The sequence below is a fragment of the Taudactylus pleione genome, unplaced genomic scaffold (genome assembly GCF_031769625.1).
Source record: "Taudactylus pleione unplaced genomic scaffold, aTauple2 ptg000095l, whole genome shotgun sequence".
Classification (NCBI taxonomy): domain Eukaryota; kingdom Metazoa; phylum Chordata; class Amphibia; order Anura; family Myobatrachidae; genus Taudactylus; species Taudactylus pleione.
Window position 1 is genome coordinate 17,075,001 of NW_028284497.1, and position 13,274 is coordinate 17,088,274.

The 13,274-nt window shown below is 47.9% G+C and overlaps 1 protein-coding gene across 2 annotated transcripts in view; it reads right to left on the reverse strand.

The window, feature by feature from the left end:
* Positions 1–13,274, reverse strand: part of RABGGTA (Rab geranylgeranyltransferase subunit alpha) — a 51,968-nt gene that overhangs the window by 28,088 nt on the left and 10,606 nt on the right. The window contains exons 2-6 of one of the 2 annotated variants that reach the window (XM_088470026.1): positions 4,071–4,101; positions 3,483–3,593; positions 1,025–1,149; positions 415–602; positions 118–315 (exon numbers count right to left, since the gene is read on the reverse strand). In XM_088470026.1, the coding sequence (XP_088326152.1) occupies positions 118–315; positions 415–602; positions 1,025–1,149; positions 3,483–3,593; positions 4,071–4,073 (625 nt within the window). In that variant the 5' untranslated portion in view covers positions 4,074–4,101. Of the gene's footprint in view, positions 1–117; positions 316–414; positions 603–1,024; positions 1,150–3,482; positions 3,594–4,070; positions 4,102–13,274 lie in introns of those variants that run through there. The other variant, XM_088470027.1, reaches the window with a different exon arrangement.

Here is a 13,274-nt window from a genome sequence, read left to right on the forward strand (position 1 = left end):
TATATATGCAAATAGATTTATCTCTAGAAATTCCGCCCCATCTCATTTAAATATAATCTTGATGACCACTTTTTTTTTTTTGTCTCATATGCCGCTCATACAAAAATTATCTCTCACCAGATAATAGGACATTTTCAGTCACTCTGCCAAGTCGCTGTGGGTCAGGGTGGATTTTTGGGAGAAGTTTGCTGCGATAATGCCAAGAAGAGTAGTTGGAGAAGTTTTTGGTGATAAGACTGGTGGTAAATTCTAGCTCATCGGAGAGCTGAACATGTGATGACTGAGTTACAAATCTTCGGTAATCCCAGCAGTGAACTACAGAAGATACAAAGAGATGTGGTGAATGCGCCGCAGAATATTAAGTTCCAATTTAAAACGTTCTGTTAGATGACTCTCCTGGCAATCATTACTCACAGTTCCTTTCATCAATCTCCAGAAAGCGATTACATAGTGTCAGCTCCCGAGACCAATCCGGTTCTGGCATGTGCTGCATGATCCAACAACGGTGATACCAGGTCCCATAGGACTTTGGATTGACACGTAAGCAGCTCTCTAGGAAAGAGAGCTCCCCCAAATATAGAGAACGCATCTCCTCATCTGACCTCAAGTAGAAAGAGAAAAAAAAAGTCTAACTCATGCCCTATTATTGGCATTTCAGCATGTGGCAAAGCCATATTCTCACGTATTGAAAAATAACTACTAGTAACAAGTTATATGTTAGTGCTTAGTTTTAGCACATAATATATTTTAGGATGTCACAAGCAGGTCCCTCTCTACCCCTGTCACATGTCTGCAACTTTTTTGTTCTGTTGTGATGTGTGATGTGATACACCAACTATCCTGTGCTGCAGAGATATGTGGCACCTTACAAATAAATGTCGATGAGAATACATTTTTCATAACAAGCAATTGCATTTGTAGAATATTTTTTCTAAAATGAGAATCATATACAACTTTTCATCAATTTTAAATAAACATTTTTTTCCCAGGCATGAAAATAATATAGCTGATAGAAAAATGTCACCTGTCAGCCCCAAGTGCAAGGAAAACTTCCCTCCTTATGTTCCATAAGGAAGCAAAATCTGGGTTTAATGACAATATTTGGGTTGTCAATTCCAGCGCTTCTTTATCCAGTTCCCCTATTTCACGCTGGAGGAAACATCAAAATAGTAGTCAATGAAGAGAATATATTCTCACAAATCCCCCCCCCCCCCGCAATCACCCAGAAGAAGCAGCTAGGACAAGAGTTAGAGAAAATCTTTGATGAGAAATAGTGTGATCTATACATGGCGTCGTTCACACTGCACAATCCTTTGTACGACAGCAAGATATATCATTACATGCTACATGTAACTGCACTACGTCATTCACTGTATAGTCCCATCTGACGTGCAGGACAGCAGAGGGGACTAGGCGATGAACGCCCATTGGGAACGACGGATCGTAGTCTTTCACACCTTCAAACAAGGTCTGCCAGTGGAGGGAGCAGATCACCAGCACTAACTGTTACATGTGCTAGGAGCCGGATATCCTTTAACCCAGTGGTTCCCAAACTTTTTTGAACCACGGCACCCTAGAGTATCAGCACTGTTATCACGGCATCCCTAAGCCAAACATTTGTTATTGAGAAATTCAGAATTTTTTTTGTAAAGTAGTAAAGTGAAGTCAATTGTGCTTATATGTCATCCTTAGGTTCAGTTATGTGGTGGTGACAGGTTTACGCTTCTGTTTGTCAACATATTTACATTACATTGACCATAATTAATTTGATTTGGTGCTGGACTACCAACCTGAGGCATCCCTGCAAGTGTCCTGAGGCACCCCAGGGTGCCGTGGCACACAGTTTGGGAACCACTGCTTTAACAACTTAACTGACCATTTTTTTTCCTAAAAACCGTTGGTTTTTCTTATGAGTGTATTAGGTGGAGAACATCTATTTCAACTTATCCAAAATGAAGTTTTGTTGTTTTTTTTTATTTTCTTTTTAAAAATCTGTTTTTTTCAAACGTAGGAACATCGGATCACCACCATTGGAACATTGGGAGCATCACGACTTCCCTTATCACAGCGGCTTCAGCCAACAGGTACACTTTAGGGGGTGAGGGGGGGTTAATTTACTTTTTCCCAGCTGCTGCTAGTCTCTGCAGCCGCTGGGTGGGGGGTCCTGCTGTGGTGACCGATCACAAATAACTTTTCATTTTAAGAAAAATGTAAATAGAATTAATCAGAATTCAGGACTAGGCAATGAATATGAGTAATCAAATCTTTTCATGTTACAGAAACCAATAAAGGACACTTCACTCCTGCTCAGAGTAAAATGTTCATCAATATAGGTGTTAATGCAGCTGTAAGATGTCAGTTTGTGCTACAGTATGTTCAGGCAACAGTTTAACTTTAAAGAACCATTAAACATAAAACAGATAATTTATTAATGCCCTCAATGCTAAATGATGTGTGTTATTTCTGCATTTCTCACCCCTACACACACACATTGTGCAGGTTTTGACATTGGTATAATAACAGCTACATACTTTCCTAAAACATTCAACAGATGATATGCAAGAAGTGTTTAATTTGAATATTCCTGCAGCATAGCACACAGATGATGAAGATGGGGGAAACCATAGAAGAGCAGCGGAAAGTTATGTGGCACTGGGAAACTATAGAGAACTCCACACATCAAAGGGGATATAGAAAAAGGCGTGTCCTAATTATGTGAGCCACACAGAGAACAATGTAGGACTGTATGTACTTCAAAAAAACTGGTAGCAAAAAAATAAATGTGCAAAAAAAAAAAAGAAAACCAGTAAAAAATGGGTCAAGAGAATGAGAAAAAGGATGGCTGACACACAGTATCATGTAAGGAAGAAAATAGCATCGTAGAGCCGGATTCAATTAGAGGCGCAAAGCCGTGATCAGTATGGGACCGGTTCTTTGGGGGCTGTATGGATGGGACAGGTGTTTTTAATGAACCCCCAATTTAACTACAGCAAATATTTTTCCCAAAAGAAATGGCGTTTTATAATTTTACCACACTTATGCAAATAACAGCACATTGACTCGATTTGAGAACACAAAATACTTTTATTAGGTATATTAATACACTTCTATATTGATTTCCAGGGTCAGTTAGGCCTTTTATGGGGTACATACTGATTTCCCCAAATGTCCTGTCCTTTTCGCTAGTTTCGCCATTTGCACATCTGCATTTTTCGCCTGTTTTACAATAGAATAGGGCGAAAAAGCAGTAACGCGCATTGAGAAAGTACGCGATACGTTCGCGTACAAACAGGAAAATGAGGCGAAAAAGATTGCAGCGGCGAATGTATTTCGCTGGCCGTGACTTTTCGCTTCTAATTGAATCCGCCCCTTAGAGGGAAGATGTATAGGAAGCATAGGAAGAATGGCATTAGCAAGAAAAGTATCTGCGAAACAAGACTGAAAGCAAAGACAACAAAGTCAGGGTTAAAAAATGTTCTTACCTTATGCAATACCGCCTGAGTGACACTCACATACAGCTGTAGCTTTTTCTCTCTCTCCTTACGCTTTACCTCCTGTTGCTCCAAAGTAGTCTTAACTTTAACCCGACCATGCTGGAGGTAAAAGATCAGTTAGCTTACATGGCCATGTTCCACTCCTAAGCACCAAGATTAGGCCAGCTATTCAGATGGCCTCCACTTTCCCTCAGGACACCACCACCTGTCATTTTTACCAGGATGCATCACAAATCCATGTCATGATAACAGTGAGGTCCAATGTTCACTTATAAAAACCTATTAAAAAGGTAATGTTATACAGTACAGACTATGGAAAGGGATGAAGACCGTCAACCATGTAGGCTGGCAAATGGACAACCCTTTTCTACATGGCATATTGTACTTTACTTGTGAGTGCCTTAGGAAAAAGACATTAAAGCCACAATGGTGCCATTACAGTAAATTATCCTCCTGCCACCAGTGTCATGAGATAAATATTTGACAAATATTTGGTGGACAACGCTCTTAATATGGATCCAGACAAGCATGCGACTTACAATAACATATAAACATATAAAGTAAATTTGGACATACCATTGTGTTCTAGGAATTAAGGACTGCAGACCTGCAATAGATAAAGACATTCCATTGGGTCAGGAGAATAGGAACATCATTTTCAAATGATTTTACACAAATATATCATTATGTTGCTAGAACATCACATAAACTGGCACAGCTGTGAGAGAATATACCGTTAGTCTTAAAATGTTCCAGTTGGCTTTGATAATTATTACATGGATAAACGCTTGCTTAAAAATAAATACATAAATCACTTTTTATTTTAAGATAGATAGAAATAGAATTAATCAGAATTCAGGACTAGGCAAAGAATATGAGTAATCAAATATTTTCATGTTACAGAAACCTTTCAGTCTTACAGTGGACACATTTTACCACTGCCTAATATACTTTCAGTGTGGTTTTTACCAGCTGGCTTCACTCGATGTATTACATTATAGTGTGGTGAAAAAGGTCAGAAATCTCCGCCTTGACAACAGAGAGGGCTTTATATCTGTGGGAACTGGGTTTTCCATGTTGTTGGGAAAAGCAGAAAAAGTTGCTAAGATTTTATACAACTAGGCAACAAATTAACTGTCAATGTTCATATTAAGTAACCAAAAATGAAACATGCATACATTATTAATCAATATACATTATATAGCAGAGAGACAGCTGCCTGCACAAGAAAAGGGGAGCTATAGAGGTATGTCCCTCTATATACTGCTCTCTCCTGTACTGCTCTGCAAAATGATATATTTGAATGGAATGTAGTCACTATCCCGGCGGTCGGGATGCTGGCGCTCAGAAAACCAGAGACGGAACCCTGACAGCATTCGGAATTCTGGAGCCAAAATCCCATCCGCCGGCATCCCGACGGTAAGTGTTAGGTTAGCATCAATTATTATATAGATTTAGTTGTGTGTTCTTACTGTGAGTTTTAAGTGGCTACTAAATGAGACCTAATTGTTACACAATTAGCAAAGGTTTAAAAAAATGACAAGTCCACAAGGTTAAACATTCACAAATTCTAATTGTGTCTATCTAGAAGCTAAATAGGGTGTAACAAATGACTCTGACCCCAAAAATGACAAGTTGTTTTCTGGGATTGATGATACCCATGATGCACTGTAATATTATAGCTACACAAAGCACATTTTTGTAAAGAAAGGCATCCAATTCCCTTTCAAATTCTGTATGTGAAATTGCCATCAACCCCTCACAGTGTAAAGAGTTTCACTCTTACACTATACAGTAGTTTAGATCTACCACCATTACAGGTACATGGCAGAGCTGCACATATGAACACCTACAAGTTTCTTATTTCTACAAGAAAGAATATGTCTTAATCTTAATTAAGATATATTCTTAATCATCTTAATTATCCTTCCATTAAAGAATCATCTTTGATGATGAAACCATATTTTTCCTTTTACAACTGACAACTAGAGGTTGGTGAATTATTTTGCATAATTTCACAGAATTTCAGCAATTGCTGAATAAATTGGCTAACTGTTCCAGAATTATCCAAAATGATTATTTAGATCTTGGAGCGTAGAAGTCTATTAACAAGGATCAATAATTGAGACATGCCTTAAAATGATTTTTTATTAGGTTAAGAACTAAAGATACTTTTGTGATTTTAGATATTCAAATATTCAGGCGCTACATTGCTTGGTACCTCAACTAGTGTACACAGTGTAGTGACTGAAACGAAAAAAGCTTTTGCCTCCATTCGAACCACTTTTTATATGTATTAAAGCACAAAAATATGAGATATGGTAAGAACTTACCCTTGTTATCTCTATTTCTACGAAGTCCATAGGGTTCCACAGGATACCTTGGGGTATAGGTGTGACGTCAGTCGCAGGGCACCAAAGAGTTAAGCTTTCAGCCTCCCAGGATGCACTAGGTCCCCCTCCTATACCCCGCCCCCGAGCCAAGGCACCTCAGTTAGTTACCAAGCCATAGGCCGGAGGAGGAGAAGGAAGAGAGAGAACAAAGATCTGGACACATACAAGAATCACATTCTCACCAGAGGGAGACGGAAAACCGGTGACCAGAGCAAAGCCCATCTGCAGCACAGGTGCGACAGGGCGGGAGTCCTGTGGAACCCTATGGACTTCGTAGAAATAGAGATAACAAGGGTAAGTTCTTACCATATCTCATATTTTCTACTTCAGGGTCCATAGGGTATCCACAGGATACCTTGGGGATGTCCCAAAGCAGTATCCTTTAAGGGTGGGGACGCTCCTGTGCAGAAAGGAGAATCCGCCGCCCGAAGGAAGCATCCTGAGAGGCGAAGGTGTCAAACCTGTAATACCTCACGAAGGTATGGACAGAAGACCACGTAGCAGCCTTGCAGATCTGAACTGCCGAGGCACCACGTCGAGCTGCCCACGAAGGACCACAGACCTAGTGGAATGAGCCTTCAGAGAAGGAGGGACCGGTAGGCCTTCATGAAGATAAGCTTCAGAAATAGCCATACGGATCCAGGCTGCCAAAGTTTGCTTTGAAGCAGGCCAACCCTTTTTACGGAAGCCAAAGAGGACAAACAAAGCGTCCGACTTCCTAAACGAAGAAGTGCGGTCAACATAAGTCCTTAAGGCCCGCACAACATCCAAAGAGGCCTCACCCACGGAAAGACCTGGTGAGTTAAAGGCCGGAACAACTATTTCCTCGTTAATATGAAACTGGGAAACAACTTTGGGAAGAAACTCGGGCCGAGTGCGGAGCACTGCCCTGTTCCCATAAAAAACCAAGAAAGGGGGTCTACAAGAAAGAGCCCCTAACTCAGAAACACGTCTGGCCGAAGCAATGGCCAGAAGGAAAACAGTCTTAGCTGTTAGCCATTTAAGATCCACTGAGCCCAGTGGTTCAAACGGCGGTCCTTGGAGAGCCCTCAGGACCACAGCCAAATCCCAAGGCGCCACAGGTGGAACAAAGGGCGGCTGAATGCGGAGAACACCCTGCATAAAGGTGCGCACATCCGGGATTGTAGCAATCCTACGGTGAAACCAGACAGATAGGGCCGAAACCTGTACCTTCAAAGAAGCAAGGCGAAGCCCATGATCTAGTCCCGCTTGCAGGAAGGCGAGAATCCGAGACAGACGAAACTCCCGCGGTGCATAACCTCTCGGTCGACACCACTGGAAGAACGTATGCCACACGCGATGGTATATCCTCGCGGAAGACGGTTTCCGAGCTCACAACATGGTACGCACCACAGAGCTGGAAAACCCCCGGGACCTCAGCATGGCCGTCTCAACAGCCACGCCGTCAAAGACAGCCGAGTCAGGTCCGGGTGAAGGCAAGGACCCTGAGACAGAAGGTCCGGTCGTAGCGGCAACCGCAGAGGAATGTCCACGGACAGACCCTGAAGGTCTGAGAACCAGTGCCGTCTGGGCCACGCGGGAGCTATCAACAGGAGCGTCCCTCCTTCCTGTTTGAATTTCCGGATTACCCGTGGAAGAAGGGAGACCGGAGGGAACAGGTATGCGAACCGGAACGTCCACCGGACGGACAGAGCATCCACCAGAGACGCCCCTTCGTCTCTTGTGCGAGACCCGTACACCGGCAACTTGTTGTTGTGCCGGGACGCCATGAGGTCGATTTCTGGAAGACCCCACCTGTCCACCAGTAGTTGAAAAACGTCCGGGTGCAGGGACCATTCCCCCGGATGAACGTCCTGGCGACTTAGAAAGTCCGCCTCCCAATTGAGCACTCCCGGGATGAAGACCGCTGATATGGCCGGAAGATTGCGCTCCGCCCAAACCAGGATCCGAGAGACCTCTACGAGAGCCGCCCGACTGCGAGTTCCTCCTTGCCTGTTTATGTAGGCCACGGTGGTAGCGTTGTCCGACTGGACCTGCACCGGGCGACCCTGGAGAAACCGCTGTGCCTGCTGGAGAGCATTGAAGACCGCACGGAGTTCCAAGATATTTATTGGAAGCTCCGCTTCTGTCGGCGTCCACCTGCCCTGGAACAAGTGTGGACCCGAAACTGCTCCCCAGCCCCGAAGACTGGCGTCCGTTGTCAACAGGACCCAATTTGGAACCCAGAACGGACGTCCCTTGTTGAGGTGGGTCGTCTGTAACCACCACGTAAGGGACAGGCGAACCTCCTGGGTGAGCACAATCGTCTGGGACTTCAGAGACTGAGTCAGCCCATTCCACTTGGACAGGATCAGGTGCTGCAGAGGTCTGGAGTGAAACTGGGCGTATTCCACCATGTCGAACACCGACACCATGGAGCCCAGTAACCTCATCGCCGAGTGTAAGGACACCCGGCGGCTGTGCAGACAACTGCGCACCCTTGACTGTAAAGCAGAGATCTTGTCCTCCGTCACGAAGATCCTTTGCTGTCCCGAGTCCAATAAGGCTCCAAGATGCAGAATCCTCCGAGACGGGATTAGAGTGGACTTCTGCCAGTTGATTAGCCAGCCGTGCCGTTGCAGCAGTGCAATGGTCAGGTCCAAGTGGCGTAACAGGAGCTCTGGAGATCCTGCCACCAATAACAGGTCGTCCAAATACGGCAACATGCGGACTCCCTGCAGCCGCAGAGAAGCCGCCATGACCGCCATCACCTTGGTGAAAACACGTGGTGCTGTTGCCAGGCCAAAAGGTAACGCCCGAAACTGGAAGTGGTCGCTGCTGATTGCAAACCTGAGGAACTGTTGATGGCGCCAAAGAATAGGGACATGCAGGTAAGCGTCCTGTATGTCCAATGACACCAAGTAGTCCCCAGGTTCCAGCGCCAGAATGATGGACCGTAGGGTCTCCATCCGAAACTTCGGGACCCGCAAAGACTTGTTGAGTGCTTTGAGGTTGAGAATCGGACGATATGACCCATTGGGTTTCTGTACCAAAAATAGATTTGAATAGAAACCCTGGCCCCTCTGGGAGAATGGAACCGCCACTATAACTCCAGCCTGGAGCATAGTGTGCAATACCTTCCGCAGCTCCGTAGCCTTGTTCCGGTCTGATGGGAGACTCGTGGTGAAGAAGCGAGCCGGGGGTCTGTGCCGGAAGGAGAGGGCGTATCCGTGGGAAACCACCTCCAGAACCCAAGTGTCTGTCGTAGTGGTCGACCAACACTGGGCGAACTGTAGCAGGCGGCCTCCCACCCTGGGATCCCCCAAAGGGAGGCCCGGACCGTCAGGCCGCAGGCTTGTCATCTGGCTTGGGGGCCGGACGTCTGGTACTCCATGCCTGCTTCCGGGGCTTGACCGATTTCTTAGGGCCAGCCTGTCGAGGAAACGACTGTGGTTTGGGCCTGCCCTGGGCCCTAGATGACCGAAAGGACGATGGTCCCGAACCAGAAGGAGCAGCGGCCGACGGGAGACAGGCAGATTTGGCTGCCGCCAGCGTGGCCACAATCTTATCCAGATCCGGACCGAAGAGAACTTCTCCGGTAAACGGCAACGCTTCCAGACCTTTCTTGGAATCTGCGTCCGCCTTCCAGGATCGCAGCCACAAGGTGCGACGAGCAGCTACCGCTGCTGAAGAAATTCTAGACACCAGAGTACTAATGTCTAGAGCCGCCTCGTTGATGTAGGTGGCCGAATCACGGAGATTGCCAATCAACTCCGCCTGATCGGCCGGACAGTCGGATTCAAAAGAAGCCTCTAATGAATCCGCCCAGCGCTCCATCGCTCTGGCAACCCAGCAAATGGCCATAGCCGGCCGTGCTGCCCCCCCTGCAAGGGAATAAGCGGACTTCAGGCAGATTTCTACCTTGCGGTCCGTAGCATCCTTAAGGGAGGACATGGATGGCATCGGCAATGTGGCACTACGGACAAGACGGGTCACGTGAGAATCCACCTGTGGAGGGGATTCCCACTTCGCAAAATAATTATCCGCGAACGGATAAGCCACCGCCAGGCGTCTCTGCGGCTGGTATCTTTTGCCAGGTTGTTTCCACGCCTCCTCTAAATGGTCCACCAACTGACCCGAAAGAGGAAAGACTGTGGCATCGCCCTTCACATCTTTGAAAAAGGCATACTTAGATTTAGCCGCTGGGGGAACTTCGTCCTCAATCACCAAGGCTGTGCGGACCGCCCGAATAAGTCCAGGAATATATACTTTGGACTTAGCATCAGCGTCCTTAGTATGGAGAGGTTCCTGATCGTAAGGATCTAGAATCTCCCCATCATCAGACGTCCCTTCGTCATCCTCATAAGGAGCGGACAGAGACGCCACCGGCCTTTTATGAGACCGCATCACAGACTCCCCTTGCAACACATCCGACAAGTGCTGTACAGAACTCGTCAGGGAGTTAACCCACGCTGGCTCCTGAGAACCCGGGAGCGGGGAAATAGGGAGACTGTGGGGTACCACCAATTGTCGTGGGAACCCCTGCATGGGTGACGACACCACAGACTGCTGGGACAAACCCATCGGAGTAAACGCGGGCTGCGGAGCTAACTGGCCCACTAAAGCTGTTAACGCCTGAGCGAAACAAGCCCAGGGCGGCTCCTGTACCGGTGCTGTAACCGTAATAGGCCGCGCCATGGACAAACACTGCCGGCAAAGGCCCTCCGCGCTACCCTCCCCCTCCGCTAACGGTACTTTGCACGTGGTACACTGTAGCCGGAGGGGAAAATCACTTTCAGACATGATGGCACCACGTATGTGACCTCTCTCACCAATTAAGTATTAAATAGGCGAGAGACCACCCTGCAGCACCGCACCGCAAGGGCTTTAGCAGAAAGAACAGGGACAGTAATAAAGCTGACAGTTTAGAGAAGAAAAGATTACAGGCAGCAGCGCTAGCACAGTCACATACAATGCAGAAAAATAACAATTCCTGCACTAACAGCGCTGATCACTCAACTACACAGACACAGGGCCTGGTAGGACACAGCGCTGCATACACAGACCTGACCACAGCGGAGGAGAGGTATGCGGGGGGACCCAGACCACGATGCTTCCTTCCAGCGCTTCCAGCAGCGTTCACCATGCGTTCTGGAGAAGATGGCCGCCGAGGAGCAGAGAGGAGGCTGGCCTGGGGGAGGAGCGCTGCCACAGGACCAGTCGGCAGCATGCAGAGAGGGCTGTGTGCAGCGGGGGAGGCGCCGGCTGTGAGACAGGGAAGGCGCGCTCCCCTGGCATGCATTTAACCCCTGGGACGCCGCAGCGCTACCGCTCTGCTGCGGTCCGCTGTCCCAGGGGGTAGTGGAAGCGCAGGTTGGTCGCCTGGCTCCACGCTGCAGCCAGTCCCCAGGGAGCCCCCTGCCTGGGGACTTAGGACCATGTGATCAGCGGGGACCCACCGCGGGACCCCGCTGCTTACCTCTGTCCCCCTTGAATCCGGCCATGGTCCGGAGCATCTGGGGTCACCGCTAGCTGTGACCCCAGACGCCCACCAGCATCCCCGGATCAGTACCGGCGTTCTGGTACCGGCGGGGTGTAGGGAAGACAGCATGGACGTCAGGACTGACTGTCCATGCTGTTCATCCAGTTGTGCAGCCACAGCTGCATGAAGAATAAGCTTCAGGGGCTCTTCTAGCCCCCACTCCAACAGGTGCACCCGACTCCGGCCGGGCACCAAACTAAACTGAGGTGCCTTGGCTCGGGGGCGGGGTATAGGAGGGGGACCTAGTGCATCCTGGGAGGCTGAAAGCTTAACTCTTTGGTGCCCTGCGACTGACGTCACACCTATACCCCAAGGTATCCTGTGGATACCCTATGGACCCTGAAGTAGAAAAAATAGTTCTCCGCTGATTTATTTTCTTTTCAATACATAAACTGGCAAAAAAAAAAAGCAAACAGTTTTATTTGCACGTCACTTCCCCCATCATTTTATATATGCTCTCTAACTGAAGTCTTGATAGGGCCGGCGGTGTCTCATCCAATAGCCACCGGCTGTGCGTTCCACCTGCTCCAGGTGTGCTGCCTCCTAGAGTGCCTGACTGCCTGTGCGAGGCTGAGCTGGGATTGGGAGTACAAAGTATCGAGGACCACGAGCGCCCGGCTCTTCAAGCTGATTACAATAATTCAGAGCGTGGCAGCTGAGGACAGCAGTGGGACTGCAGCTGGGCTGTGTCTACCTCCAGCCCCCTCACAACCAATCTGCCACCAGGAGGCTTCACCTACTGTATTAGATGGACAGAGATCCTTTCCATCAACTAATGATGCAGCTCCTCTCATTCCTATTTCATTAAGCACCCTGCAGAACTCTGTGACAGGGCGCCACCTGCTGTTCACCACCGTGGCCAGAGGTTTCCCACAGCACAAGGAGAGGAGAGTTCAGCTAAAGGGTCTTGTCGAGAAGCACTGAGGGGCACAGCGCCAGGCCTTAGAGACACTGAGGGCCCTATTATTCAAGAGTGATGCACGTTTCGGGGTATAACTGTGGAGTGCTACAGACACTTTGCTTACGGAAATAAAACAACTTCGAGTGACCTGTTTGATGTTTCTCATTGATAAACCCATTGGTCTGTACTGTTTTATACATAGATTATGACCCTCATTAAATCCTACTCTGCCCTCCCACCCATGTTCCCCATGTCTGTACCTCTTCTGCTCTCCTGTGTACTCTGCCCTCCCACCTGGGCCTCCTGTTCCCCTCTCCCTATGTCTGTACCCCTTCTGCTCTCCTGTGTACTACGCCCTCCCACTTCTGTGCACCACGTTTCCTCTCCCCATGTCTGTACCCCTTCTGCTCTCCTGTGTACTATACCCTCCCACCTCTGTGCCCATTTCCCCTCTCCCCATGTTTGTACCACTTCTGCTCTCCTGTGCCCCCTCTTACTCTCTCTCCATGTCTGTACCCCTTCTGCTCTCCTGTGTACTATGCCCTTCCACCTGTGCCCCCTGTTCCCTTCTGCCCATGTCTGTTCCCCTTTTGCCCTCCTAACCCTGTGCCGTTACCCTCTCCCCGTGTCTGTACCCATTCTGCTCTCTCGTGTACTCTGCCCTCCCACCTCTGTGCCCCGTTCCCCGCGTCTGTACCTATTATGCTCTCATGCCCCCTCTTTCCATGTCTGTACCCCTTCTGCTCTCCTGTGTACTCTCCCCTCATCCCTGTGCCCTTCTCCCCATGTCATTCTCAGTGCAAAATATTCGCTATAGCGAGTTATTACGCGCTACAGGTAGTGTGGCAAAAATTGTGATGGGACCCAGAAACTGTGGAGTAGGACCCCAAGTTTTAAAAGTGAGGGGTCCTTGGGAACCACATTTTTTTCATTCAGCGCGATCACTGACTACATGCTGGATTTTCATGGTATGCTAATAGTAA